Raw genomic sequence first — 27,935 nt, forward strand, 5'->3', positions numbered from 1 at the left:
AGTTTATTTAAGATTTATATAAATCTTTTATGTAAACACAGTTACATTTTGTCAATCATGCACATGCTGGCTATCGGGAATTTTACGAGATTCCCTGCAAAACTCACAATCCAAAGAACTGATCTTACAAACACTAAATGTCCTGTTGTTTATTAATTAACATTTACCCATGTGGGGTTACATAAAAGAAATCAGAAGTCTGGCAGTCTTTTGTGTGTGTGCGTGTGTGTGTGTTTATTTAACCACAAGAGCAAAAGGTGGCAAACAAGACCCATTTGTGGCTTTGTGTCTGAGCTAACTAATGAGCAGATTCAATTCAGTAACCTATGCTTTAATATTTTTAGAACACTAATTGAGAACATTTTATCCTACCCCTCTTTCCCCATTCTTTAAATGGACTATGTGTAAATTTTCGCATGCGCCTGTGGGAGGTTTTCGGGTATTACGGTAAATGCATCAATAAACATTTCTGCTGACTGTAGCTATAGCACAGTGTTTTTCAACCAGTGGTGTGGCGCGAGATACTGTCAGGTGTGCCGCGGAAAATCCCCCCCCCCCCCCCCCCCCCCAGACCCCCCGTCCGCTGTCTAAATTTACGGCATTGACTGTGCCGCGGACTAAATTTAAGGCATTAACTGTGCCTGAGCAAAAGGTTGGGAAACACTGCTATAGCAGACATGGCGACTTTCGGAGGAGTGCCACCCCCTATGTAATATAATTTAATAATAACTAGATCTACAATTATATTTAAAACATACTTTTGGTTGTTAAGAACACTTTTATTTGCAAGATTTTGAAATTTATAATAATTCAATTTATTCATTTTTAATGAAAAACTGTCAAAATGTTACACGGTGTCACTTTAAGGCATTACTCTATTCTATTTGATAGGCTACATCAGAATAGGTTCCAAATATGCATAATACTTAACATTAGTTAGCGATTTCACACTGAGATTCAGAAGCTCAATATATAATACTAATGAATAAATCAAAAGTTAAATAACATCTGATGGGAATTCAACTTTGAGAATTATAATTCACCTTTGAACTCATGGTCCACACTGATTTATTATAATTGGTGGTAGAACAAAAATAATCAAACAGACAGTGCAATAATGTGAGAGTAACAACATGTAGTTCATTTGCTCTGAATTTAAATACTATCATGGGAAAGTTTTGACAGCATCTTTCCCCATCAAATACTGTATTACGAGTAGAAATAACTCACATAAATGGGAAAACAAAACATAGATAAAAAGTAGCATTTCAATGTGGAAATCCCAAAATATTATCTTGCTGGGATTTTGAAATAACATTTCATTACCTCAATCAGCATGTCTTCTGCCACTACACTGTGGCGTGGCTTTCTGTGTTTGAAGAGGTGATCGGCACAACCTGATCTGCACTGATGGTGCAGCAACATGCCTAAAACAAACTACATGAAAACTAGGATTAGAGATTGATAACCATTGAGGGAGCTTGCTGATTGCTATTAAAACAAATATTACAAAGGGAAAAATATCTCCATTTTTTTTCTCAAGTGAGTCAAGGAGGGCACGGCTTATCAAGCAAAACATATACAGTATTTCTTTGAGTACAGGTCGACCTCAGTTATAGGTTGACCCCCCCCCCCCTTTTTTTTTTACTTCAATTTGGGTGAGTTTGACAAAAATGCCTGAATAAGTCCACCCCAGTGCTTACATAGATCATGGCTGTCCAATTAAAACACATGATGCGTGTTATTAAAATGATTAAATTACTGCACTTTAAGAGGCATTTCTACATCATACATTGAGTAACATATTGTTGCGGTTATGAGGGGGAGGCGGTGGGGTGGCACTGGGATTAATGTATGCGTGCGCGTAGACACAAATGCTGAAACTCATGTAGTAACAATTAAAAAAAAAAAATTGAAGTTTCGATGCTTTACTTTTGTTACACAGCTGAATATCATATTGTCTAACAGCCCTAAAAATCATCATGACTATACGACATGGCAAATAGCTCCTCCCATTTAACTCGTCTTCTCGTCTTCTCATATTTCCTTGTCAATTGTTCAAACATCCTCGTTACTCTTCGACGGTTAGTCATCTTTGCAGACATTCAATTTGTTTGAAATGTTTAAATAGAGGTTTTCTGAGATGATTTGTTGATCATCTAACTTGGGATGTTCTCTACCCAAGTTACGACTGTTGTGAGATCACAGCATGGAAGTTTGCCCGTCACAGTTCCTCCTCCCACCTGCAGTGACATGCCATCCTAGCCTGTTCAAGCACACATAAAAGGGATGGTGGAGACAATTTAAGCCCTCTTTTCCTTGTCATAACGTGTCAAAGTCCACTGGAAAAATTATCCACGCAGCCTCATTGTTGACAACAAAGTGTCAATAAGGCAGCGCTTGACCAAATTATATTTTTGCAATGTTCTGTGCAAATACTCTAAAATGGATCCATACTATATTAAGAGGTACATAACATCCTTTCAAAGTTTTTAAATTACAGGATATTACTTACTTCACATTCAATTAATGCTATTCAAACACAGATATGTGCCAGTTGATCCCGTACAGGGCGAGGAACTGGCGGTTGGGACCTCTGCTTAAGTGTTTAGGTGCTTGAAAAGACCACTCTACCCAAGTCAAACCATTTGAAGGAAGTGTCCCTCAAATTTGGCACGGACGTCTCTTCAGAAATACCCTTCATATTTGCAACTGAATTCAAAGGGACAAGATTTGAGTGATATTCCTCAAAGTCCTTTGCCCTCTGTCATAAATAGTTTAGCTGCTCTTTGTCCTTCAAGGCTGTATGCCGCTTATAGGTTGATTGATAGGAATGTGCATAATCCATTATTTCGGCCCGTTGATTGAAGCCAGCAATGAGAGATCAGTGATATACAGAAGCTGCTAACTGGAGCCTCCTCTAAGATGGCTGCATCACAGAGGCGCAAGGAGAGGTGTCACCAACCGGTCTACTAATCACCCTATGCCGTGAGTAATGGCTATGAGAGCAATCACAGGGAAAATGCATCATCTTTGCACACCTTCGATTCATCAACCTGACTCGCTTTCATTTGAGTGAAATGCATGCCAATTTGAAATATGACACTTTGTACAAGTCAGTGGGAGCACATTGACTCTGGAACCAGAGAATGTAATAATTAAACATACCTATAAACATCTTTTGTATTTCATCTGTTGATGCTTTTCAAGTTCTTACCCTGGGAAAACATTTCAAGCATGGCTCCAGTGCATGATTACAATAAACAAAAAAAAAAAAACATGCATCACTGCTGTACACAGAGTTACAACAAATATACTACAGCCGTTATTTCCCACCTGACTCATCTATTAATTTGTTAACCTACGCAATATGAATCTGTGAGTCATGCACCAGCCGAAAACTGTTTGGCAAAAGTTTGATTTGTCGCTTCTGTGAGGAACTCAGTGAGTAGGTGTTCATGGGTAACTAATTGGAAATCGGGAGCGAATTCCCTGGTATTCTTTAAAAAGCCAGAGTATTATTTCTGTTGCTGCAATGATGTAGTTTCAAACAGTAACCGATGCGTTTAAACACAAGAAAACTTAAATTACCCTGTAATCTGACCTCCTCATACTGACTTCTCAGACTTGCTTCTTCTTATATACTAGATAATGCTGTTAATGTTATTCCCTCAAAGAACCCTTTGATTGGTTATTAATGATCACAGTGGCACCTTACTTTAATGGACCAGGAATCAGTGGAGTTAGACAAAAAAAATCATTTTTAGTCCTCTCAAAGTGCCTATTTGAGTGTACAGTACTATGCTATACAAACAGACTCACATACTATAGGGCAGTGGTCCCCAACCTTTTGATCACCACGGACCGGTCAGCGATTTGTGGACCGGTTGGCTGCTCTCAAAGCCACATCATCCGCATCTCGCCATCTCACTATGTATGCAATATCAACAGAGGCCAACGGTAATATTGTGGACGGGGGGGGGGGGGGATATTGTGCTGACAATGCTGCGCTATCATTAGCTTAGCACAGTCACTATGGTTCAACAGCTGTTAAGTGAAGCAAACGCTGAACATACCAGTTGTCCCAAGTTCTCGCTTCCGCCTTTCTACAAGCCAGGTGAGTGCACTTGCTTGGCTCTGTTTTGTATTGAAAGCTCAGCTGGCGGTGTTGGATCGCTCCCGGTGACCGCAAAGCGGCCGCCATGATTCATTCCTGCCCCCTGCGTGAGCCGTTGAATGTTCCCGAAGTTGGCTGTCGCTATTTAAATGCCTACATATGGTACAATAAAGGTTCATCACGTTGACACAATCTATAGCTGCCTCAAGCTTGATCTGGCAGGCCACCAAATTAATCAACATTGCTGCTGATGTGTTCATTGGCTCTTTTGTGAAATGTTAATAAAGCTATACTGAATAAGTTTGTACCCTGTGGCTGCTCACTAAATCTCAATGACTTCATTAGCTCATCACCGTGAGTCATGGCACACAGTGCCAAAAGCAATTAAAACACTACAGAAAATTTAGTCGATAGGCTTCTGCGTAGCTTGTGACACTAGCATGCTCTGCTAGTTTTCACATTATAACTGACTTGTCGCAGGCGTGTGTTGAATCAATATGCAGATTTGTCTCACACTCATCTCAAATGTGTAGCAAATTTTGCACACCTCATCAAGTCATATAAGCTTTTTTGATTTTTTTAGTCATTCCCTTCAAAGCTGATGCTGAGCAGGATATAATGGCAGTCAAGAATTAAATACCTGCCACAGTTTTTTTTTTCCTTTAATCGCAACATAATCATTCTTTCATATGTTTACACCTGGTAAACTCAAATGGAAAAATGAAACAAAGGTAAGAGATGTGAGTGTAAAGAAGAAAGGTCACCAGAAAAGACTGCGTAACTGAATCACTTTGTATTATTCATTCAGTCATGAGGCTAGAAGAGAAACAAACGTTGAATGCTATTTAAGTATTTTATTCAATGTTTTGCTTTGTGCTGTAAGACATTCCAATACATGAAGCTGTTCCTCCATATATGACACAGTGTACTTATGTTACTTTTGCTAAACTCTAGAAAAATGGTAATTAAATTGAAACTGTGGGCTACTTTCCCCTTTTTGCATTTAAAGAAACCTCTATCTTTGCAAATGAGTGACAGTTGATTGAAAACCTGCATTTCTGTCTCCTATTTCTCCATGAAGGGAGTCCACCCACACATTTTTCTTATTGTTATGGCTTCATCATTTATGCATTTTGAATTAACAGGATCTGGAATGTCTTCAACTGGGGCCCCTGCGGAGTCTGATGGAATTAATTTAATTGGAAATAAATAACTTAAATAGCAGTCAGGAACAATTGTTTTATTTTATTTTGTTTTTTTAATTTCATGGCACCCTCATCGTTGAACATATAATTTACTTTGAAGCCACCAAAATACAATATAGACAGGCAAACATGTATTAGTTATTAGAAGAAGAAGCTGCTACACAAAGATAGGGTCAAATACAAATAAATGAGGACAATGAGGACCGTTCAGCAAAGCGAAAAAATTAGTGCGGACACACTGACCGGCATGTTGGATTGTTCGTAAGACGAAAGGTTTGTGCGGAAGAGGGGGACAAAAAAACGCCGCGGTCCACGTTCGTAAGATGAAAAATACGTAAAACAGAGAGTTCGTAAACCAGGGGCCCACTGTAATTGCATTTGACATTTTTGCTTAGCGCAAAGTTTTTACAGAGCTTAACACTGCAGAGCATGGATATTGGAAGACTGCGTCAGATATAGAGGAGTTTAAAATACTGTACACCAAAACCTTTAATTAAGGTAGTAAACAATCTATTTCAGCCTGCTGGTGGGCCTCTCATTTTTCCAACATACTTTCCCTTGAAAAATGATGGAAACTGAATTATTAATTAATCAAGCTGTTGGCATAAATAACCTTATTGACCTGACAGACAATGCTTAAGCAGTTTTTCATTCATACTGTCCCATAAGAGGAAAAAGATATAGACATCTGTAAATAGTAAAAGCCAAAGCTAAACAGTCCTAACTTTGATGGTGGGTCTACAAACATGTTGAGTGAGTTTATTACTTCACTTAAGCATTCATGCAGCTCACTTTCTGATGAATATCATGGTCATGTACTTTTTTATTATGGCTCACAATAGTTTACTGAGCACGAAGAAGCCAGATATAATATTATCCATGCAAAAATTCAGATTTATGGTTTTATGACTATAATCAAAATAATTCATTTGTCAAAAATATATATGCATATATACATATATACATTTATATATACACACACACACACACACACACACACACACACACATATATATATATATATATATATATATATATATATATAATTTTTTTTTGCAAATTTGTGTCACGAAATTTATCCATTCCGCGGTTGGGCTCGTAAGGCGAATTCACCTAACCTGTGTTAAATAGCTGATGCATTTAGAACCCCAGGTAAAAACATCAAAATTGTACGTACATATTAAAAATTGGTACCAAAATAGTGTTACGTATTTATAATATACATGTATACAACCAGAAAACATCATAAATAAAATATATAGAAATGATTTATATACCTTTGAGTGGTGCTTGGAATATGATCCATATTCCCTAGTAAGGGTAGCAGGCTAGGTTAGCTTTGTATTTCTTGATTATCTCCAGCTTCGTTTTCATATAAATCATCTTCTTACTTGTCTCTTTAACAACACTTGCAATCATGGGACCCATGGCTATCCCTTTCAAGTTTGAATTAAGCAGTGAAATGCACTATGAATATGGTTTTGTTACCACTCACAATAGGACAAAGCTTTACCATTGGTTACCGACCAATAGCAGACCACCATCTTCGTGAAGAGACGCAGACCAATAGCAGACCAGCATTGTAGTGATTTATTGCATGGAGACATTGACAGAAAATAAGTGCAATTACCTAAAAACGCCTGCAGACAAAACAACACAAATACAGCCAAGCCCCTAGGGTCATGACAGTTGTTTTTGTCGCAAAACTGTGAAAATACCATAAAGGGGGGGATGAAAAAAACTCAGTATTCCACATCGCAACATGAAAAAAACGTAAGCCAGGGAGGCTGTAACACAGGGTTTTTTTAAACATCAATAAACCCACATCAGCCATCAAAACTTGTTCTTGTAAGTGATGCTATCAAAGTTATAATATATATTATATATATATGTATATATATATATATATATATATATGCAGTGGGCCCCCGGGTTACGAACTTAATCCGTTCAGCGGCTTCGCTCGTATCTCGAATTGCTCGTATAGCGGGCAATCCAAACCCATGTTAATTCGTGAATGCGTGCAACGCGCGCCGAAGTCTTAGGTAAAAACGACACACTGTATACTTATATTAAAATTGAGTGACAAAATCTGCTGTACGCTTGCATTATATATTAAATACAATGGATAAATAGCTTTTACCTTTGAAACGACGAGACTTGAGCTGGGTGTAAGCAGAGGGGGGCAGAGTCCAACGCCCAAAGTTAATACGACGATAGATATGCTATTGGTCTTACAGTGTTACAGTAACTCTTTCAGTCAGGGTGCAAATCACGCAGATACTAAAACATCATCCTCTTATTTCTTTCTTTACCACTGCTAGTAATTTTAGAAGCTATGTCTAACAGATAAAGTTTGCAAAGTCTTCACAACATTCCGTTTTTCACTAATTTTCTCTCCTTCCTTCCATCCTGTCCCATCAAGCTAGATAAAGGCGTTCGGCCAATAGCATATCGGCATTTCTGTGATTGACGTGTGACGCCGGCCAATAGCATCTCCGTGAGTGAGACCGGGTGACCTTAATCGACCAATAGCATATTCGCATCTCCGTGACTGACTGATAATTATTCGCACTTTTTTTTTTTAAACGGTTGGAATGTATTGACAATTAACACACATTTAAACCAATGACAATTCTTTGTCCTGCAATCGGCACATTTAATTTCATGTCAGCTGTTTTTCCCTTTAGCTGTACAAACACTACACTTAAATGGTAATATATTTAGACACCGTGAGTGAGACAGTCAGTGTGACGTTGTAAGACCAATAGCGTTCACGTTACTACCACAAGTATCTACTGATGATTGATGATGTCGCTACTGTTGATTTTATTGACGCAATTAAACGAGAACATTTCTATATACTCAATGGCCGGCATGTCGAATTGCTCGTAAGGCGAGAGGTTTGTTCGTAAGCGGAGGACAAAAATCTCCCTGATCCACGCTCGTAAGGCGAATTGTTCGTAAATCAGGGTGCTCATAAGCCGGGGGCCGACTGTATATATATATATATATATATATATATATATATATAATTTCAAATAAATATCCATGAAATTTTATGAAGTCCAAATTACAAATCATAATTTAATATAAGAACATTATTTTATTTCTTTACTATTAATTGAACATTAACGAAATATCAATCAATCAATCAATCAAATTTTACTTGTATAAGTCTCAGAGGGCTTCAACGATGAAAAGCGGTCATGTGGAGACCTCTTTCGAAAAAAAGAGGTCGTACAGAGACATCTTTTCAGTGTAAGGTACACAATAGCATCGACTGTCAAAGCTCCCAGAAGGGGAAGGAAAAACTCAAAAACCCCAATTAGGGGAAAATCAGAAACCTCCAGAAGGGACCACAGGAGGAGCCCCCTTCCAGGCCCACAGGTTGAAGTGGATGCTGCATGTACCAAATACAGACATACACATAAACAATATAGATTACAGAAAACATATTGTGCTATATAGTGCAGTGATAGCTTGACAGCAGGCAAAGCCCCTGGGCAGGAACCATCCCACATTCCAACCAAGTGAACCGCAGATGGCCGATCTCCTAACCCGCGATGGTTGATCAGCGCAGGACCAAATGGAGGCGGTCAAGTCAACCCTCACCATCTAGCTAGCCCCCTCTCCGAGCCAGAAGAGGGGGGCAGGAAAAAGGAAAAAAGAAGAAAGCTGCAAACAGGCTCAATTCACTAAATGCTTTTGAATATAAATGTGTTTTTAGTCGGGATTTCAAGATTTCTACTGAGGTGGCTGCGCGAACTTCCATAGGTAGGGCATTCCATAGTACTGGCGCGTGAATGGAAAATGCCCTTGATCCCACAGACTTTTTTTTTAGCCCGTGGGGTTGATAGCAAACCGGCATTGTGTGATCAAATGTCGGGACGGAACATATGGTAAGTCGACGAGATAGGAAGGAGCTAAACCGAGTAAAATTTTATAAGTAATTAACAGCACCTTAAAATCACATCTCACGTGTATTGGAAGCCAATGCAGGTCATCTAGAATCGGTGTAATATGATCGAACTTTCTCGTCCTTATCAATAGTCTCGCTGCTGCATTCTGTACAGACTGCAGGCTTTTAATGGCGGACATGGGAAGTCCAGAAAACAAAACGTTACAATAGTCTAGGCGCGACGTAACAAATGCATGAATTAATATTTCTGCATCGCTAAGAGAAAGAATAGGGCGAATTTTAGCTATATCATGAAGGTGAAAAAACGCCCTTCTTGTCATGTTATTAATATGTGTTCGAAAGGAGAGAGTTGAGTCAAATATCACGCCGAGATTTTTTGCAGAACTACTTTGGGAAATAGTACAGTTTTCCAGGTTCAACGTGGTATTCTTAATCAAGTGCTGATGATGAGCAGAAGCAGAAAATTGGAAGACATCCATTGTTTAATCTCGGCAAGGCAGGCCTCCAGTTTACTGCACTTGCACGGATCTGATTTCTAAGGGCATATAGAGTTGGGTATCATCAGCATAGCAATGAAAACTAATAGCATGTTTACGTATGATATCGGCAAGAGGAATAATGTATATGTTGAACAGTAAGGGACCAAGTACTGACCCCTGCGGGACACCACATGAGACGGAGAAAGATTCAGAGATCGCATTGCCATAAGATACACGTCCTTCCCAGGATGTAAGATCTGAACCAAGAAAGTGCTGATCCCGAGATACCAACACATGATTTAAGACGTTCTATAAGAATATAAAGATCAATAGTGTGTACTAAATGCGACACTAAGGTCAAGCAATAACAATATTGATGAGAAGTGGGAATCCATGGCTAAGAAAAGATCATTTGTTACTTTTACAAGGGCTGTCTCAGTTGCGTGGTTGGCCCTAAAACCTGACTGAAGGAGTTCAAATCTATTGTTGTTTATCATAAAAACGCTAAGCTGTTGTGCCACAACTTTCTCAAGAATTTTGGCAATAAACGGAAGGTGTGACACTGGCCTATAGTTAAAGAGATTTTCAGGGTCTAGGTGAGGTTTCTTAAAACCCTATAAAGCCCACACCATTAAATAATTGGCAGAAAATTCTGATTCTTTGAAACTGGAGCCTGTATTGGTTGGCCCTTCTTAACAAACAAACAAAATTTTTTTGAAATATCAATGTCCAAATATATGTTTTAATTTGTATCATATTTGATACATTGGGTCATAGTTCACACATATTCTTTTTTCTTCTTAATAAACAAACGCATAATGTAACACAAACAAATGCAAAAAATTGGTCCTTTCAAACATAAAAATTGCCTAAACAGCATTCCCTATATTGCCTTAATATAAAACAATGCAACAATAAGTAATCAATCAATGGAAATAGAGTGGAAGTATGGCAGATTTAACATTTTAATTTTTTTTTTATTCATTTTGCGGTTGACAACTTTTTTTATTTTGCATGGTGGTAGGCTTAAAAACAGCTTCTATCTTTGTTCAGACAAAGATGCATTTAGCATTTCTGACAGTAAACATGGACAAAGTGGCCCAAACATTTCCTGCATCTCTGTCAGATTTCTCACGTTGGGAAATGATCAAGACTACTATCCTTTCTCACATCACAGGGACACATTGAAAATTTTGGCTTTCCTCTTCCATGGAGGGGTCAGCGTTGTTTTTGGAGATGACAGTGGTGCTTTTTTACCTTTGCTGCATTTGTGAGGGCAGTTGCCAAATGAAACCTGCAACCAGGTGTTTCTGCCTGGGCTGCATTTTCTCCTGGTCTTTTCAGTCACGGATACATGCATTGATCGCAATGGTTTGCCACTAGATGTAGAGGTACCATTTTTGGGACGTTGGACTTTTATAGTGCAGATAGCGTCAATGCCTCTCATGAATCTGTTGTATGTGTCAACAATGGATGGTCTGGGAACATTGCCCATCATTGCCCAGTGATTCAACACCATCAAAAGTAGAGAGCAGGTTCAGCAATGTTGTCATTACATCACTCAATGATGCTTTATTACAAAGTATATATGATAATGTTGAAAATGCTGTCATCTGATACTCCTTCCTTTTCACTTTGCCCCTTGCTGGCTGCTTATTTTTTGTGTTCTTTGGTTTTTTTGTTTCCAATTCTGTGACTCTAAGACCTTCATCATTACCACCACTATTTGGGCTTTCATCTTACTCATCGTCACTACTATCCGAGTTTTCCCCAATCCTTGCATTCTTTATCTTCTTCCTCCTCCTCATCATGTTCCCCTTGCTGCTCCATGTCACTTCAGAGCATCTTACACTGTATTTTTTTTTTGCTTTCTAAGAACATACATGCACACACAATACCAAAGGTGTGTGCTTTCTTTGAATTGGTCAGTTTTATGTATAATCAGTTTGCAAAACAAAGTTTCTAGTATCACAACACCCAACTTGTCATCAATTATCACAAAACGGCAAATTGCATATGTAATTTGTTACTCTAAATGTACCATATTAAGTAATTTAATAATCTAATGAGTTTAATTAAAAATAAAAAGGCTGTATGTTGCTAGATTTTACTTATAATGCTTGAAATACAATGAAATGATAATTGAATGATTTAAGGTTACATGACCTTATTTACCCACTGTATCAAATTTGATACGTCATTTTCAACATGGTTTTACTAAAATATAAATTATAAAATATTTAGTAATTTCACATTGCATAAACCCAGTAACTGTTCCTATTAATAGTTCACGCAAAAAATAATGTTATTCTTATCTTAACCTTTTCATAATTGGCAAAAACTTTCAGCAAAAATCTCCTGCGTCTGTTTCCTTGTTCATGGCCAACTTCAAAGACCAACTGGGAGCCCTCGATTGCTCGAATTACTGTCATCTGCTGGTTATTCTGTGCACTGCATGTATCTAATTGTCCACGTTGGGTTTTTCAGGCAAAAAAAAATGTCACAGTAATTAAGTGGAGGGCTCAAAAACTCATGTATCAAATATCATACGTTTGGCGTTATATTAAGTAATGGTTGAATGACGGCCGTCTTAAAAGCTTCAGATACAATGCCAGAGGAGAGTGACAGATTTATAATATTCAAGACAGATGACCCTAAGACCGGGAATAAGTCTTTCACGAGTTTGCCTGGAAGCGGGTCGAGCATGTAGGACGTCGGCTTTTCTGTATTAACCAGGTGTGTAAGACACTCCAGGGATGCTAAATCAAACTGGGACAGGGTAACCAGACTTTCTTGAACCTGATTTTCCGAACTAGCATCAACAATCACAACCGAGGGGGTAAGTGGCGCTGCCTTTTTTATTTTGTCCCTTTTTAATTGAATCCGCTGAGTAAAGAATTGCATGAAATCGTGTGCTGAATAGAGGGAACTATGATTAATCTGCTGCTGTTGCGTTAGCTGTGCTACCATGTCAAATAAATATTTTGGGTTGTTTTTATAAAGACTAATCATTTTGGAAAAGTAATTTGTTTTTGCTAACCTAAGAGCCTCTTTATATTTCAGCAAGCTATCGCACCAGGCCTGATAGAAAGCCTCGAGTTTAGGTGTTCGCCATTTACACTCAAGTTGTCTACTTAACAATTTACACGTACGCGTTTCATCCGTAAACCACAGAGTGTTCTGCTTCAGACAAGTTTTAAATTTCAGCGGCGCAGTAGAGTTTAGGGAATTTAAAAGAACCGTATTAAAATCATTCGCGAGCTTATGGACTGAACCAGTGAAAGACGGAAAGGCAGCTGTTGCGGAAGGAAGTAATTCAGAAAGTGCAGCAGTGGTTGATGAGTTAATATCACGGCTCTTAAAGCCTTGGTTGTGGACAATAAGACCACACTGAGCTAGGACTTCAAATGTTATAAGATCAGACATAGCGTTAGTATACCGCAAAATTGTGACATTTGAGGCAGTTAGGCCACAGGTTAACACTAAGTCTAAGATATTACCATTCCGGTGTATCGCTGCTTTATTATTGGTGTAAAACCAATAATAAACTGTGCTTGAAATGCACAGTAAGTTACTCCAATGGGGAGTTCATATGAATATTGAAGTCACCCATAATTATATTATGTGTGTGAGTTATTAAGTCAGCCATAAATTCGGGGAATTCATCTAAGAATCCAGAGTATGGACCGGGAGGACGGTAAAGAACTACCACATAGAATTGTGGTGAGGAGCTCGATCGCATAACGAGAGCCTCAAGTGTCTTCAAGGTGTGATTAGTGCTCGTGCTAAGTTTAAGATCAAATTCTGAAATTAGGGTGACACCTCCCCCTTTTTTACAAGGACGGGCAATGTGTGAGCCCACAAAGTTTGGGGGTGAGCCTTGATTTAATGATAAGAATTAATTTGGTTTTAGCCATTTTTCGCAGAGATCAAGAACTTTAAGATTGTGATCTGTAATAAGATCATTAACAACAATTGCTTTTGAGGGGAGTTACCTAATATTTATGAAGCCAAATTTAAACTGGGACATTTTTCCTGGACTATTCTGAGTCTTCATGTTGGTGGTACTAATACTAACAAGATTTTTATGGCTGGGGCTTGGATTGTATTTTGAGTAATTAAAACCTCGTCGCAATGTTAGTAAAGTAGGAATTTCGATTGTTGACAGCTACAGCGCACATATTAATATTAATATTCCGACTAGGTACTATGCCGCTAGTCTTACCAATTAAGGAGGCACGGCTATTTTCCTTAATCAACACCACCTCAGCAGAAATCTTATCACTACGACATTCAGCATTAGGTATTGAAAAAGTGTGTGGATTGCAGTGACCTAGACTAAGTATGCTATGTGTGTTGTAGCAGTCCAGCCTAGTGCCGGTTAACTCTAGCCTTAACGACTCCACACCCTTTCTACCAGGCTCGCTACTCGCCTGCGACCCGACATGTTCTAATGTGAGAAGTCATGGAAGGCTCAAACAGTGATCTATGTTTCTAGAAAGAGTGATGGCGCCTTCCCAGTTAGGGTGAAGGCCATCCATCTTTAGCAAGTCGGGCCGGCCCCAGAAAGAGGGCCAATTATCTACAAACTGGATACCCTGCTCTCTACAGAAACTAGCCATCCACGGGTCAAGCGAGAATAATCTACTAAACCTCTCATCATTGCCTCTCGCAGGCAGAGGGCCAGAGACAATAACTCGATGCTCATCTTTCTAGCGAGATTACAAGTCCTAGCTATGTTCTTCTTATTCTTCTAATTCTTCTTATTCTTATCTCAGACTGCCTCATTCTAGTATTGTTGGAGCTGACATGTATCACTATATCTGAGTGACTAGTGTTGTTTGCACTAAGATGGTGTCTAGGCCCCTTGTGTGTAGGCTCCCTAAGATTAGCTTCAATGACGGGTGCTCTGGCCCCAGGAATACACATTACGGTGGCTGGCGTTTTAAGCTTGATGTTACGGGTGATGGAGCCCCCTATAACAGTAGTCCCCAACCCCCGGATCAACTGGTACCGGGCCGCGTGGGCTGCACCCGAAATAATGTTTTGGAGATGATTTAGTTTAATGGAGTTCGGGTGACTGGGCGCGAAGGCACGTCGGGCGACGCACTGGACGCGAATGGAGCGACGCAAATGGCTGCGTGCGGTCACGAGAAGCGAAATTTCGCCTTTTGCGTGAAGTTGTTTTTTTATTTACTTTTTCCGCGTTTCGAGTCGCCACAGAAAATCAACTTCGGGAACATTCAACGGCTCACGCAGGGGGCAGGAATGAATCATGGCGGCCGTTTTGCGGTCACCGGGAGTGATCCAACACAGCCAGCTGATCTTTCAATACGAAACAGAGCTAAGCAAGAGCCCTCACCTGGCTTGTCGAAAGGCAGAAGAGAGAACTTGGGACAACTGGTATGTGCAGGGTTTGCTCCACTTAACAGCTGTTGAACCGTAGTTACTGTGCTAAGCTAATGATAGCGCAGCATTGTCAGCACAATATTTAGCACGGTCTCGGCCACTTGATTGCGACATTGAAACTTATTTTTTGGCAGACGAGTATTGCTGCAAAGAATAAAGTTGCTGTCGTTGAAAATATTGACTCTGTCACCTCCCAGAAAAGTGAAAGTTCTCAGCAATGCTCTTCTTTCCGGGATCTACCGTAAAGTGCACAGCAAGCTCGATCCACTCCCCTCGCACGATAAAAAAAAAAAGTGGACAAAAAGTACAACAGCAACAGAAAGCCCCGTCCATACGTTTGTGATGTGGTTTTTAAAACAGCCCCCCCCCCCGCCGGTCCGCAATATAAATCAATATAAATCTGAAAATAGAGCAGCCAGAACCCCCCCCCCCCCCCCCCCTCCCCCACAGTCTAAATCTAAGGCGTTGACCGGGCCGGGCGACGATCAAAAGGTTGGGGACCACTGCCCTATAACTAATTTGCGGGAACCAGTAGACTGAGATGGAATGTGCCTAGCAAAGGGGCTAAAACAATTATGCGTCGGAACAGGCTCACCGCGGCAGCAGGCTTCTTAGGGCTAATGCTAGCCGGACTAGCTGGTAGGCTACGACCCACACTAGCCGACGCTAGCGGCATTGCAGGAGGGCTACGTCCCGCACTGTCACTATCAGATGTGTCCATCTGATCTACGATTATCAGACTACTCTGCTCTAGCTGATGGACACAGCCCTCTAGAAGAGAAAGCCTCTCCATGAGAATAACGCAGGTGTTGCAAGTGACTGATGCGGTGGAGGTGCACGAAGGCATGCTTACCTTAGTACAGCCGAGCGAATACTTACGCTAGCAGAGCTGTACGAGAACGAGGACGAACGGAGCTAGGAGCTGTTAAGAGAATGGGCGAAACACTAGCTATCGAAGAATGGAAACAGTCCTCAAAAATAAAGAAAAACACCGAACACAGGTACGACGGGTGGTGGTAAATTAGAAAAATATAAAAAGAAAAATATCGTTTGTCTCTCCAGCTAAGGCTAAAACAGCGACAGCATCAAAACGTCCCGGAACCGGAAATAAAATAACACAAGCATATTAAAAATGAAACAATATATAAAGAGGAAGCTTACCCTCATCAAAACAAATGGTGGTCACAATTGATCAGTCTTTTCAATACCTCCCAAATTTTCCAGACCTCTTCATGCTCTTTTTCTCTTCATACTGAGATGTACAGTGTATCCACTCTGGCTTTCCCAAAAGTTTTTTAAAAGCACTGTCGCGCATTTAGAAGCTCTCTTTACCTTTAAACCCCCAATACAGTATATCCACTTGGGTGTCCCAAGAAGTTTGTAAAAGCACCGTAACGCGTGTGTCCAGCTTTGCTTTGGTGTCTCATTGCTGCCTTGGTTAGCTCACGGCCCTAGTAGCCCAGTCAGAAATATGGCCAAGTTGGGACAGGTTAGCAAATAGCTATGCGACGCCTATAAAGCAATCAGGCAAAGCCAACACCGCATGGCTTGCTTGTTGAGCATTGCATCGCCTTCCTGCAGTGAGCATCCACTCACATCACGTTGAACGTGAAAACTTTAGACTTCGATCTTATGACTTGATTGACTATTACAGCTGTCTATTAAGTTATACGGGCCGCTCACATATCCATCTGCGCTTGTCTAGAACCCCACGTTGTGTTGATACGAATGCGCTTCTGGCTAAGGCAGATTACATACAGCATGGAGACACAAGTTAGCTGAGTTCTAATTGGCTAAAAACTCCAACTTAAAACTACAACACTTAAAGGAGCGTAACCAAATGGATATGACTCAAAAAGAACAGAAAATGGAGAATAATTTTAAAAATGACAAAAAAAAGTGATTTTTTCTGATCGTATGCATGTATATTATATATATATAAGACTTACTATACTATTTTGGTCCCAATTTTTGATATGTTTGTAATATTTGGATGTTTTTACCTGGGATTCTAAACACATTAGCTTTTTAACATAGGTTTGGATTGGCCGTCATACAGCGAATTTGCCCTACGACCCCAACCCTCATATACACTATATATATATATATATATATATATATATATATATATATAGTGCTGTGGTAGCTGTGTTAGCACTTGGATTTTCAGCGTTTGAAAAATCTGCCATGTTAAGTGTGTTGGAGAGAATGGTAAGATATCTTAGACCGATAAACTGATATGGGGCCAGTCTGAGCCATGAAAATCCAGGGTTGAAAATGAGCCTCACTCCCTCCCTGGTTAGTCATAAAACCAGTGTTTTGAAAGATGTGTACACTAACAAGAGTTTAATAAACAGTGCAGTTTTTACTCACCCTCTTTTTTTTCCTCTGTCCTACAACACAATTCGCTACAGCTTGTGCATGGGAGATGAAATATGATTCTTAGAATTAAAACCGTATTTGACTCTTTGATCATACTTTATGATAGAACACTGCAAGAGGACTCGTCCTTCTTTATCGCATCTTTGCTCTGTGTTATAATCTTTCTCCTGTGCATGCTGCGGAGGAAAAAGTATGATGACTTTTTACTGTAGGATTATTTGTTGTATCAACATTGGCTTTCATGCCAAACAATGCTACACCAGATCATTATAAATATATTACACATATTACACATATATAACACAGAATGCTGCTTTACCAATGTTTTACTAACTTTGACTGAACAATTTCCACAATAATTCATTTGTATTACACTGCTGTATATATTTTACTGCAAAATTACTGTCATTTACTCATTCACAAAAACTTACAAGCATTGTCGCACTCATAAACTGCAAGTGAGAAGCGCCATTGTCCAAAAGCCATGTTATCATCTAATATAGAGGCCGACGTGGGATGGTGCTGCTGGCAACGTGGTTATGTAAGCTGCTTTCTCAGGGACTGATAGCAATCTAATACACCCAGCAGGGGAGCAATGTGTGCCTCAGTGTTGGGGATGTGAAACAAATCACACATTTGAGTATTACACTCAGTATTTTACCACAGGTACAGAATGATTCACTCGATCGTGCCAATTGATTTGTTAAATGGTAATGTCACTGTGATTAGTGAAGCAAATGAGGCCGGCAAATCTTTGCACAGTGAGGTGTTGATTAAAAGAGCCCAAAAAGCTGGGGTAGATAGAAGTAGCCGGAAATTCTCAAACCCCGGAAAAAAAAGAAGAAAAGAAAAGAAGAAAAGACTAAAGAAAGACGCTTTATTGTTATGAGTTTGGCTATAATTACAAAAGATTTTAATGTTATTCATGTAGGTCATGTAGATCGTGGCGTCCATAAGAAAGAGAAAGGAAATCACTATGGAGAGTGACCTTGAAATGCATTCAATTGAGAAGTGGGATTTTTAAAAAAGTGGGAGTTTATAAAAAAAGGGTTAATTTTCATTCAGGAGACGCTCGGAGTCAGATAGACTCAAATCTATGAGCTTTTGAAAAACAAAGAATCCATTCTTGCTTAGTATTCTGGCAATTTATGTTCTCAGAGGAAGTCGCTTGTGGCCCAACGCACAACGGTCACCAGACATCAGCGATGATCAATGGGACAATTACTTGCAATTAGCAACACAATTGTATGATATTAGGGCCAACATTTTCTTAAAGCAAGAAATGAAGCCAACACAACATTTCAAAATAGACTTTTTTTTTCCAAGACAGATAAAAGTCAAAAATAAAGTACAGTATACAACACTGTAGTTAAGAACAGAACTGTATTGTACTGTACTGTATTGTTATTTTATCAACAGTACATCATGTTTTTTCCATTTTCCAGTTCATATACTGTACATGTTTGAATACTCCGGTTTTTGTTCAATAAACAGGTTTTGGACAGTATATTTTTGCATTTTAATGCTTGTGTTACATGTGTAATTCATTTTGTTAAAGTACTTGCACATTCGCACAGGATGTGTACCATTGTTTCCCACATGAGGAAATTCCGTTATAAGGAAAACTTGGAAAACGTAAAAAGGATTCCTTATTAGAGTACTAACTGTACACATGTGGAAAATCTAAAATTCATGCTAATCAACCTATTGATTAGCAGTACCACTTTTGTTTTTCAGCACACCTACATCTTATCATTAATATATCAGTTTGTTTGATCAGTCGGTTTAAAGTCAACTCTGTCTGTATTGTTCGGACCCAGTGTTGGGGAACACCTTGCTTCTGTGGGGGAGGCAGGAGCAATGAAAAATGTGATGGTTAATCGATAAGGATGGATCAAAGTGCTGCATGCCTGAAGTCTTGTAGTGTCCGTAAGCCCAGACATCATTCACTTTAACACCTCCTCATTTTTTGTTGTATGTGTGGTAGGTGGTTGGGACAGAATGGGCGGGTGAGCTAGCAAGCAAAATAAATGTGAGTGTTTTTCATTTCGCGGTTGAGGTTGGCCACTTGATGCTGTGTGTCAAGTGGTATCAATCATCCTGGCAAGTTTGAAATATTGTTTTCTAAGTCTGCTGATGGTTTGATTTTTTTTTTAAACAAAATGTAAATAACACTTTTTTGCTCACACATTTGCAATTTTATTATTTTACCCCCTTATTCAAGTTTTGAAATATTCACTGCTTAAAGTTTGATGTGATTACAATTACCTATTTCATAACCAGAATCACAGAATATAATAGATAACCACTTGGTTCTGTTTTCTAGGAGAACAACATTGGCCTGTCCGCTCCCAGAGTCACCATGGTAGGGATGGCTATTCATTGTTAAATGGTCAAAGTTGCCTCTAAGAACTTACTACATTCATTATGCATGAATCTACCATAAGACTAAAATTAATAACCTGAATTTGGGACTCACTATTTTGAAAGTAATCAGAGGCATCTTATACAAGTAGTGTTAAATTGTAGTGCTTTGCCACTAAGCTATATACTGCTAGATCTCTTGTCTGTTGATGATGAACATGTGTGTAGTTTTTTCCCTGTGTTCTTCTAGGGGTGTAACCGTACATAGAAAACTATTTAAAATATTTTAATGGCCATTTTCATCAGTATAGGATAAAGCAGAACCCATAATTCTTCTTACAGATCAATGTCAGCTTATTACATGTCATTAGCAGTCCAACCATCAATACTTTTGCACTCCAAAAGGTTTATCACACCACGTTTATACTAAGATGATCTGAACACATTTAGACGTGTTTTTTTGTTTGTTTTTTTAGAAAATTGTGTGCAATTGGAAACACAAGAGTGAAATTATATTGTCACATGGGTATATGTGCCAGGCTGCTACATGGTGCTATGGTGTAACTCTCCTACATCCATGCGGCTGCATAAAATCTCCATTTTGTCTCTGTGTGTAAGCAAAAAATTAATAATAAAAAACAATCAATTTGACGAATAAAGAAGTCAGCCACTATAAAACAAACAAAACCCAATGTGGGAGATCTTAAAGCAGATAGTCAAGCATGTTTACTTGGATATGAAGGTGCACTTGATGCATGTATGTAGTTTGACGTTCAATTATTATGTAGTTTGACACTGTTATTCATTTTGACTTAAGTAATTGTGATAGTATTTTTGTCGGTGTGCAATCCAAATCTTTTGCAATCCAAATGTAATAAAGGACAATTTAAGAAAATGAAGTGACAAGTAAGTGACAGAAGGTGTGTGAGACATGAGAAGTTCTGGCATGAATTTGGGGAGTTTTGAATATGTAGTGTATAATGGGAATGCAATGGGGGAGCACATTTAACTTTTCTAGATCACTCCGGAGGGTGGTTTAAAACTCTGAATGAAATCGAAATAAATCTTGTACACTATATAACTTGTTAAATATGTGCAGTAATTGTTTAGCCCTGTTTAGCTTGTGTGTGTGTTTTGTTTTGCATGTTACATCATGTCATGCGATCTAATAATAATAATAACAATAATAATTCTTATTATTATTAGGTCATTAAATCGATATTTAATAATATAAATATAATAATACGAATTATTATTATTATTATTGTTGTTGTTGTTGTTGTTGTTGGTATTGTTGTTATTATTATTAGGTCATTAAATCGATATGTAAATAAAACAGAAATCTACACTTCCTGTCGTTTTCTGTCCTAAACGCTGTCATGACGTCACCACGCAGCTAGGTCCGAGATCAAATTTGTGATGTTTGAACACAGTCATGTCTCTTTTTCCACGGCCGGTTTAAATTTTGCTGTTCTGCCTTTCAGTTACAGGAATTTGTTCTACATGACTCTTGCTATGTTTTTATTTAGCCGCAAACTGCCTGGTGAGCTTTCGTGCGAAAAGAACGTGATCGAATACGTGTGGATCGAGACTGTATTAAATTCCTACAGTGGCAATGCCTGTATGCAAAATGTTGTTTGTTAAATTGTTAAGGTCATATTTAAAAGCTAAAGTGACATAATTACCGTTGATTGCCACTTAATTTAAGTTTCTTTTTTACACCTGCTGGAATGTGTGCTATCGAAAAACATGGCTAATTTTCACTCCTGACGTTGATGCCAAGATGTGCATTAAAAGCTACAAACTACTATGAGGACATCTTGCGTTATCACTTCAGAGTTTAGTTTGTATAATTTCATTTTGCTGTTAAGAATGAACTATTGCTTACCTGAAAAAGTTCTTATTTATATCTTCTTTATCAAAAATGTACTGATAAAACATTTTCATTTGGGCGACAGTTTAAAAATATAATACTGATTAATATATTAATAAAATAATATTTTAGTATATGAAATGTATCTTGTTCGACTTTTTTTGTATGCAGTTTATATTGTAGTTAGCTTAAAAATAGCAGTTGTCAACATGCTATTTTTGTGGAAAAAGACCATTTAAGCATAAATCATTTTTAAGTATTTGAATCGAATTAGTTTTGAATCGAAAATCCTTGAGAATCGAAAATTGATTCTGAATCGAATCGTGAGACAGCCAAAGATTCCCACCCCTATATAACAACAACAACAACAATAATAATAATAATAATAATGATATGCGATATAATAATATCACAAATATGTTACCTGGTACAAAATGTCTTTGTGACTATTTGAGCCCTTAAAAAGAATCTCAACCTAAGACAGATAAAAATTGTTAATGTAAATGTTGTACCTTTTGTTTGTTGCAACTGACCAACAATGCCTTTTTTTTTAATTGATTATGCCGTACTTTAAAATCCAACCTGTCCACTTCCATTATTTTGTGAACTCCTACTGTATATGAGCTGTATGTTTTTCATGTGCTTAATTGCAGTATTTTCTGTGTAGTCAACTTGAAATGAATGTCCTAACCGCAATGGTGTGTGCGCTCAACTGTGCATCTCAGTGGAGAGGAAGTCTGGTCTATGAAGGCATGGATGAAGGCAGTTTTGATGATGTTACTTCTTTTTATTTTAAGAAGACATCAGATAAATCTGTGCTTATCCTTGCTCACGATATTACGAACCCTCCTCTGCCTCTTCCTCGCCTTCACTCAAAGGAAGTCTGCTTCTCTACAGTTTGCAAATGGAGTATGTTGGTATGTCAATCAACTTTTGTAGGAAATTGCTTGTTTCTCTATTCACAGTTTGTATAAAGCTTCAAAAGTCACAATATATGTTATACTATTTAATGACTAATTTTAAGTATTGAAAATAGATTGTTCTCTTTGATAATGCCGTTTTAATGGTTGAAAAATCAAGTTTTGGGGTCTCCTAAAAAGTGACATTTTGAAGTGACAATCTAGTGATACACAGGTCTTTCTAAGAAAATGAATCATAAAATAGCACATCAAATGACAATATCGCAGTAACTCACCTTTCGATTTCTTGAAAAGATTATTACCTGTAGAAAATTTGTCACTTCAACTTTTAGGTATAGGAGCAGAGTGAAAGTGTGCTGGCTCTGTAGGAACTTCATAAAGCTCAGCTTCAATAAAATGGCCCTCTTAAATAGACCTTGTAACACAAAGGGTCAGCCTAGACCACATGGCTTCACTGTGAATCACATTTCAAAACAAACTGGTATGATGTCCACCTCAAACTCTTCCCCTTACTCATCTATGCTGAGATTATCAGAGTGTATTTGTCAAGATGGAGAGGCATGGCGATGACAAGTAACCACTTGGCCTTTGGTGTCTAAGGAGTGATTGTGAGTTATGAGGTAAAGGGCAATGCTTATTGGAAACAGACAACGAATCAGGCCAAAGTGGGGTTGTATTGTGCTTGGAAGGCAGTGAGAGCAATCTGTAGCACATTTGGCACTCATGATTCTATAAATGCATGATCATATCAGAGTAAAGTAGCTGTTGGGCTCATTTGCAATGTCTGGTGATTGCTATATTTTTTTATTAGTAGATGTGAAATTTAAATAAACCCAGAGGCAGAACCATCTGGAAATACTTTATATGTGCAGATGATCAATGCGCTCTGCTCAGCATATGAATCAGGAGGCTCAAGCTGCTCTACCCTGGGGGCGAGGCTTTGTCCCCCTGCAAACTGAGGCTGTTACGGTAGATAGCATTCTGTTGTAAAATGTGAACAGTCTTTGTCAGTTGTTCAATGCCTTTGGTGGTTTCCCTTTCCTTTGCTGTGTGAGGAGGCGCACAAGTGTCAAAGTGGCAAACTTAGTGTTATGGCAGAGCTATGACTTCTGGAGAGCAATGCTGTGAAGGGAGCGCTATGGAGAGCTGAGCCTGATCTTCAATCTTCAATGAGCGCTGAGAAATCGGGTGAATCAGGAAGTTGTGATCAGTTGCCATGCAGCTGCTATCATAAAGTACTTGTCACCTTCGTCCGAATGGTCATTTATTTGGCACCTTTTGTTTTTTTTTTGTATTTTTCTTTGTAATATCCAGTGGGTCTTGTATTTACTATTGTGGCTGGTTCGTTCCTTCATCTGTCAATTGCCATGCATACGCTATGGTTCTTAAGTTTGCTTCAAGTTATATAGGATTAATGTGTGAGAATTTTTAAGCTCTATGTTTTCATTGGCACATTTCCAGAACGTCAAGTCAAAAAGCCGTCATGTCAAGCTGTCTTCCTAGTTTCTTTCCAAATCTTGTCTCAGAGCCTGTTTCTAGTGTGTAGTTTGCAAGTCTGTGGTTTCCAATGCTCACTGAGGTTACTGTATTTTTCGGATAATAAGTCACAACTTTTTTTCCCCATGATTTGATCCCTGCGATTAATAGTCCAATGGGGCTTATCTGCATTTTTTTTATGTTTTTATTTTTGCTGGAAACCTGAGATAATCCACCGATCAAGCAAATGTGTGTATCTGTATAAAGTGTAAGTTTATGGAACAATGTAATGAGTTTTAAAAACTATATTATTAAAAATTATACCCAAATTGAAGATCTTTTATAAAAGCTTTGTGATGTGCAAATTTGATATATATTTTACGTTATTAAATGGTGTTTTTAGATTTATGATTGTATGTATAAAATATGTGCAATGTGTTCATATGTTGTCTAAAATAAGCAATCAATGAAACAAAGGGAGACAGAAGAAGATACGATGGAAGTATTGGTTTTGAGTTTGAACTTCTATTTAACTGCAGTATAGTATTAGGTTGAAAATATCCATCCATTTTCTATCAATATATTGGGATAAACATGCAGGCATGTTCAGTCTATTGGGGATGTTTCTATATGCAGGCAATTAAAAAAAAACAGTTTCAATAAATAAATAAAAAAACTTCCAAATGCCATCTTTCTGCGTAAATATCCGATTTTACGACAAACATCTTATAGTCCAGTGTGGTTTATCCGTGCCCAAAATTTGTATTTATTTATTTTTTGCTGCCACTGGTGTGGCTTAAAGTCTGGAAAATATGGTTCTTTGGAATTTTGTGAATGAAGACTTTCTTTCTTTTCCTTTGGCCTGTCTTGTTCTGGGTTCAAACGTCGCTCCACACTTGACACCAGAAGGGTACTCTTTGGTCACAGGTCCACATTCTTCTCTGCTCATCTCAGTGCTACAAATTATTCTGCTTGCACCAAAGTGTTTGTGCAACAAAACACACATAGAATGCCTTCAAATGGTTTGGTGCATTGTTTAAAATCCTGGAAGACATGCACGTTCTGCTATTTAATGAGTTAATCATCATTGTTTTGCAAATTGTATATGTCAGAGATTTGAAAAGAAGCAGAAGAAAATCATTCATTTTGAAATCCTAAAATGTGGCACAAAGGATTTACATCTTGAAGTGTAAATAAAAAGTTTATTGCACAATGCATTTAGGGACTTACACGAAAATCCCAAAGAGTTTTAATTGATTCAATGAAGTAAATTGAGCACAAATTAATATATCAGCGGTATGGAAAACCACTTTTCAGCTGTGAAACGAATCTCACAATTTATGAAATTAATCGACAATAGATCGTGACATTTAAAATTACCGGTAGGTTTACAAGAAATCTAATCTTTAAAACCACCATTTTGACTCTGTTTAGCCAACCACGCCATTCCATCAAGGAGTGCACAAATGCATCCAAAGGCTGTTTCGGAATGTGTTCATAATCCTTGTAGAAATGTTTTTTTTTTTTTTTTTTTTTTTTTTTTTTATAGCAGTGGACTCTGCCTTTCACAGAAAACCTTATTATTTTGTGCAAACGACTGCAGTTCAAAAATATCTTGACACAGCTTCAACTGGCAAGAAAGACTACCTGACATGCAAAAAATAAACTGAAAATATAAAAACTGGCTGGCAGAGAAGATGAAAAAAAATCTCAACAAAGGTCACAAATCAAATAGGATCGAAAGTACTGAATATGAAAAGGAAAAAGGGCGGAGAGGATGGTGCTTAAAAAGAACTGACTGGTAGGCTTAGGCAGCTTGAGGAGTGCTAGGGGGTGGAAGATGCCACCTTTATCAAATGTCTTAACCCAAATTGCCTCCCCAACAACTGGTAATGAGTCTATCAATACTAAATCCACATGTTATTTGAATTTGGTCACATGACTTTCACAAGCTCACTGGTTGTTACCCAAGTCCTAAGCATGATACATACAGTAAATATTGTTATCGTAAATCTCTTTGCTCCTGTGGACTTGAAAACAGGAACAAAAACTTTCAATAAAATTACCTAAACAAAATTGTCCACACGCATCAACAGACCAGTGCCATCTCAAGGCCAACAAATGAAATGCGTTTACATTGTCAATGGCTAAAATTATCACTGGTTATTAATGTTATTTTAATGGGTTTATGGGCGTGAATTTGGACTTGGAACGAATTATTCAGTTGACATGTAAAATGAAAATGTAATTATTATCAGCAACAACAAAAAGTCAATAGAATATCTATTTATGTCATATATAGGCTACACTGTTATGTGTTGTGTTGAATTCACACCATTTGTTTTAAGCCCTGTATGAATATTTGTTCCTGGGTAGCTCAACTAATTCACATGCGTGTGAGAGAGCGAGGATACTGTTGTCACTGCCTTAGGAAGGTGGCAGAAATATTTAGCATGGCTTATCTACTTTTAAAGCTTACACAATCACCAGTTTTGTGAGGGTCCAATTCCATTCATTAACAGCCAAGTGAAACATTGCATTCACATGTGTTTGGGTTCCATTGTTTGTGTCTGTGCATCCTGCCATGCAGTATTGACTTTGCAGAACGGGCTGCGTGGTGACATTATGACACAGCATGCCTCTGACATAGTAACGAAGCTGTCCGATTTCATTTTATACTTGATATCGATTTAGGGACATATAATTTAAATTTAAATCTGTTATATAGATGTGGCCAAGTGAGAAATAACACCGTGCACACACTTTATTTTATTTGGGCTTTATTCCCCGACTGCACATGGATTATGCACAGCATTAATTTACAAACATTGAGGTTAGATTTGTTACAAAATAGACAACAGTAGTGGCTTGCTGAACAAAGAAAAAACACAAAACATTTCAAGCCACTGAGCTTCAATGGTCACATGTATGACAAACAAACTGAACTGTTCAATACACTTACTTAATATTCTCTCCAATGTTCGCGGGTGCACTCAGAAGGCAACGGACAATCTCCCCTCTGAACAGTACGAACGGTAACACGTTAACTTTACACAAATCTACTGCAAATCTACACCACATTTTACGATTCAAAATTACTCACGCTGCGCCGCGGCATACACCCACCATCAGCTGCAAAACAACAATGAACCTCTCCAGACCAGCTTCCACTGTAAAAACGTCATTTCCATAACACGCCATCGTCAAAGATTCGCCGTCTTATTGAACATATTGTAACTGAATGTATTAGTTACCTTAAACTCTATCGAGGCACGATTGGAACGACAAGACAATATTGGAACGTCCACTTAACACGATGCCTCCAAGACCGCCAGTCTTCGCGGGTATTTTAGTCTATTTCCTGGTCTGGGTCTCATGCTCGCTACTTGCTCTCGCGTTATTTCAGTGACTACTGTTCCCAAAGGGACAGCACCCCCTCTGTTAGGCAGAGATGCTGGCCAACGGTAAAACGTCAGAGATGCTGGCCAACGGTAAAACGTCAGTTCACCTGGTTATATATATATATATATATATATATATATATATATATATATATATATATATATATATATATATATATATATATATATATATATATATATATATATATATATATATATAACCAGGTGAACTGACGTATATATATATATATATATATATATATATATATATATATATATATATATATATATATATATATATATATATATATATATATTGTGGCGAGGCGAAGAAACCACACGTTGCTGTTCTAGTGGAGATCTTTACTCTTCGCATGCAACAAAGTC

General features: G+C 38.2%; 1 protein-coding gene and 1 long non-coding RNA gene across 4 annotated transcripts in view; one reads left to right on the plus strand and one right to left on the minus strand.

Moving 5' to 3' along the window:
* shisa6b (shisa family member 6b) overlaps nt 1-27,935 on the plus strand; it is a 117,292-nt gene that overhangs the window by 67,547 nt on the left and 21,810 nt on the right. For all 3 annotated transcript variants that reach the window (XM_088438251.1, XM_088438252.1, XM_088438253.1), the window contains exon 5: nt 19,841-19,879. In XM_088438251.1, the coding sequence (XP_088294377.1) occupies nt 19,841-19,879 (39 nt within the window). The remainder of the gene's footprint in view (nt 1-19,840; nt 19,880-27,935) is intronic.
* On the minus strand, nt 593-27,623 carry LOC148409188 (uncharacterized). Its single transcript, XR_015868306.1, has 4 exons — nt 27,402-27,623; nt 27,251-27,317; nt 27,110-27,166; nt 593-1,437 (listed from the first exon to the last, which is right to left on the minus strand). It is a non-coding gene; the product is annotated as an uncharacterized LOC148409188 (long non-coding RNA).

This window comes from Hippichthys cyanospilos, chromosome 17 (assembly GCF_059441005.1).
Source record: "Hippichthys cyanospilos isolate Australia breed blue-spotted pipefish chromosome 17, RoL_Hcya_1.0, whole genome shotgun sequence".
Classification (NCBI taxonomy): Eukaryota; Metazoa; Chordata; class Actinopteri; order Syngnathiformes; family Syngnathidae; genus Hippichthys; species Hippichthys cyanospilos.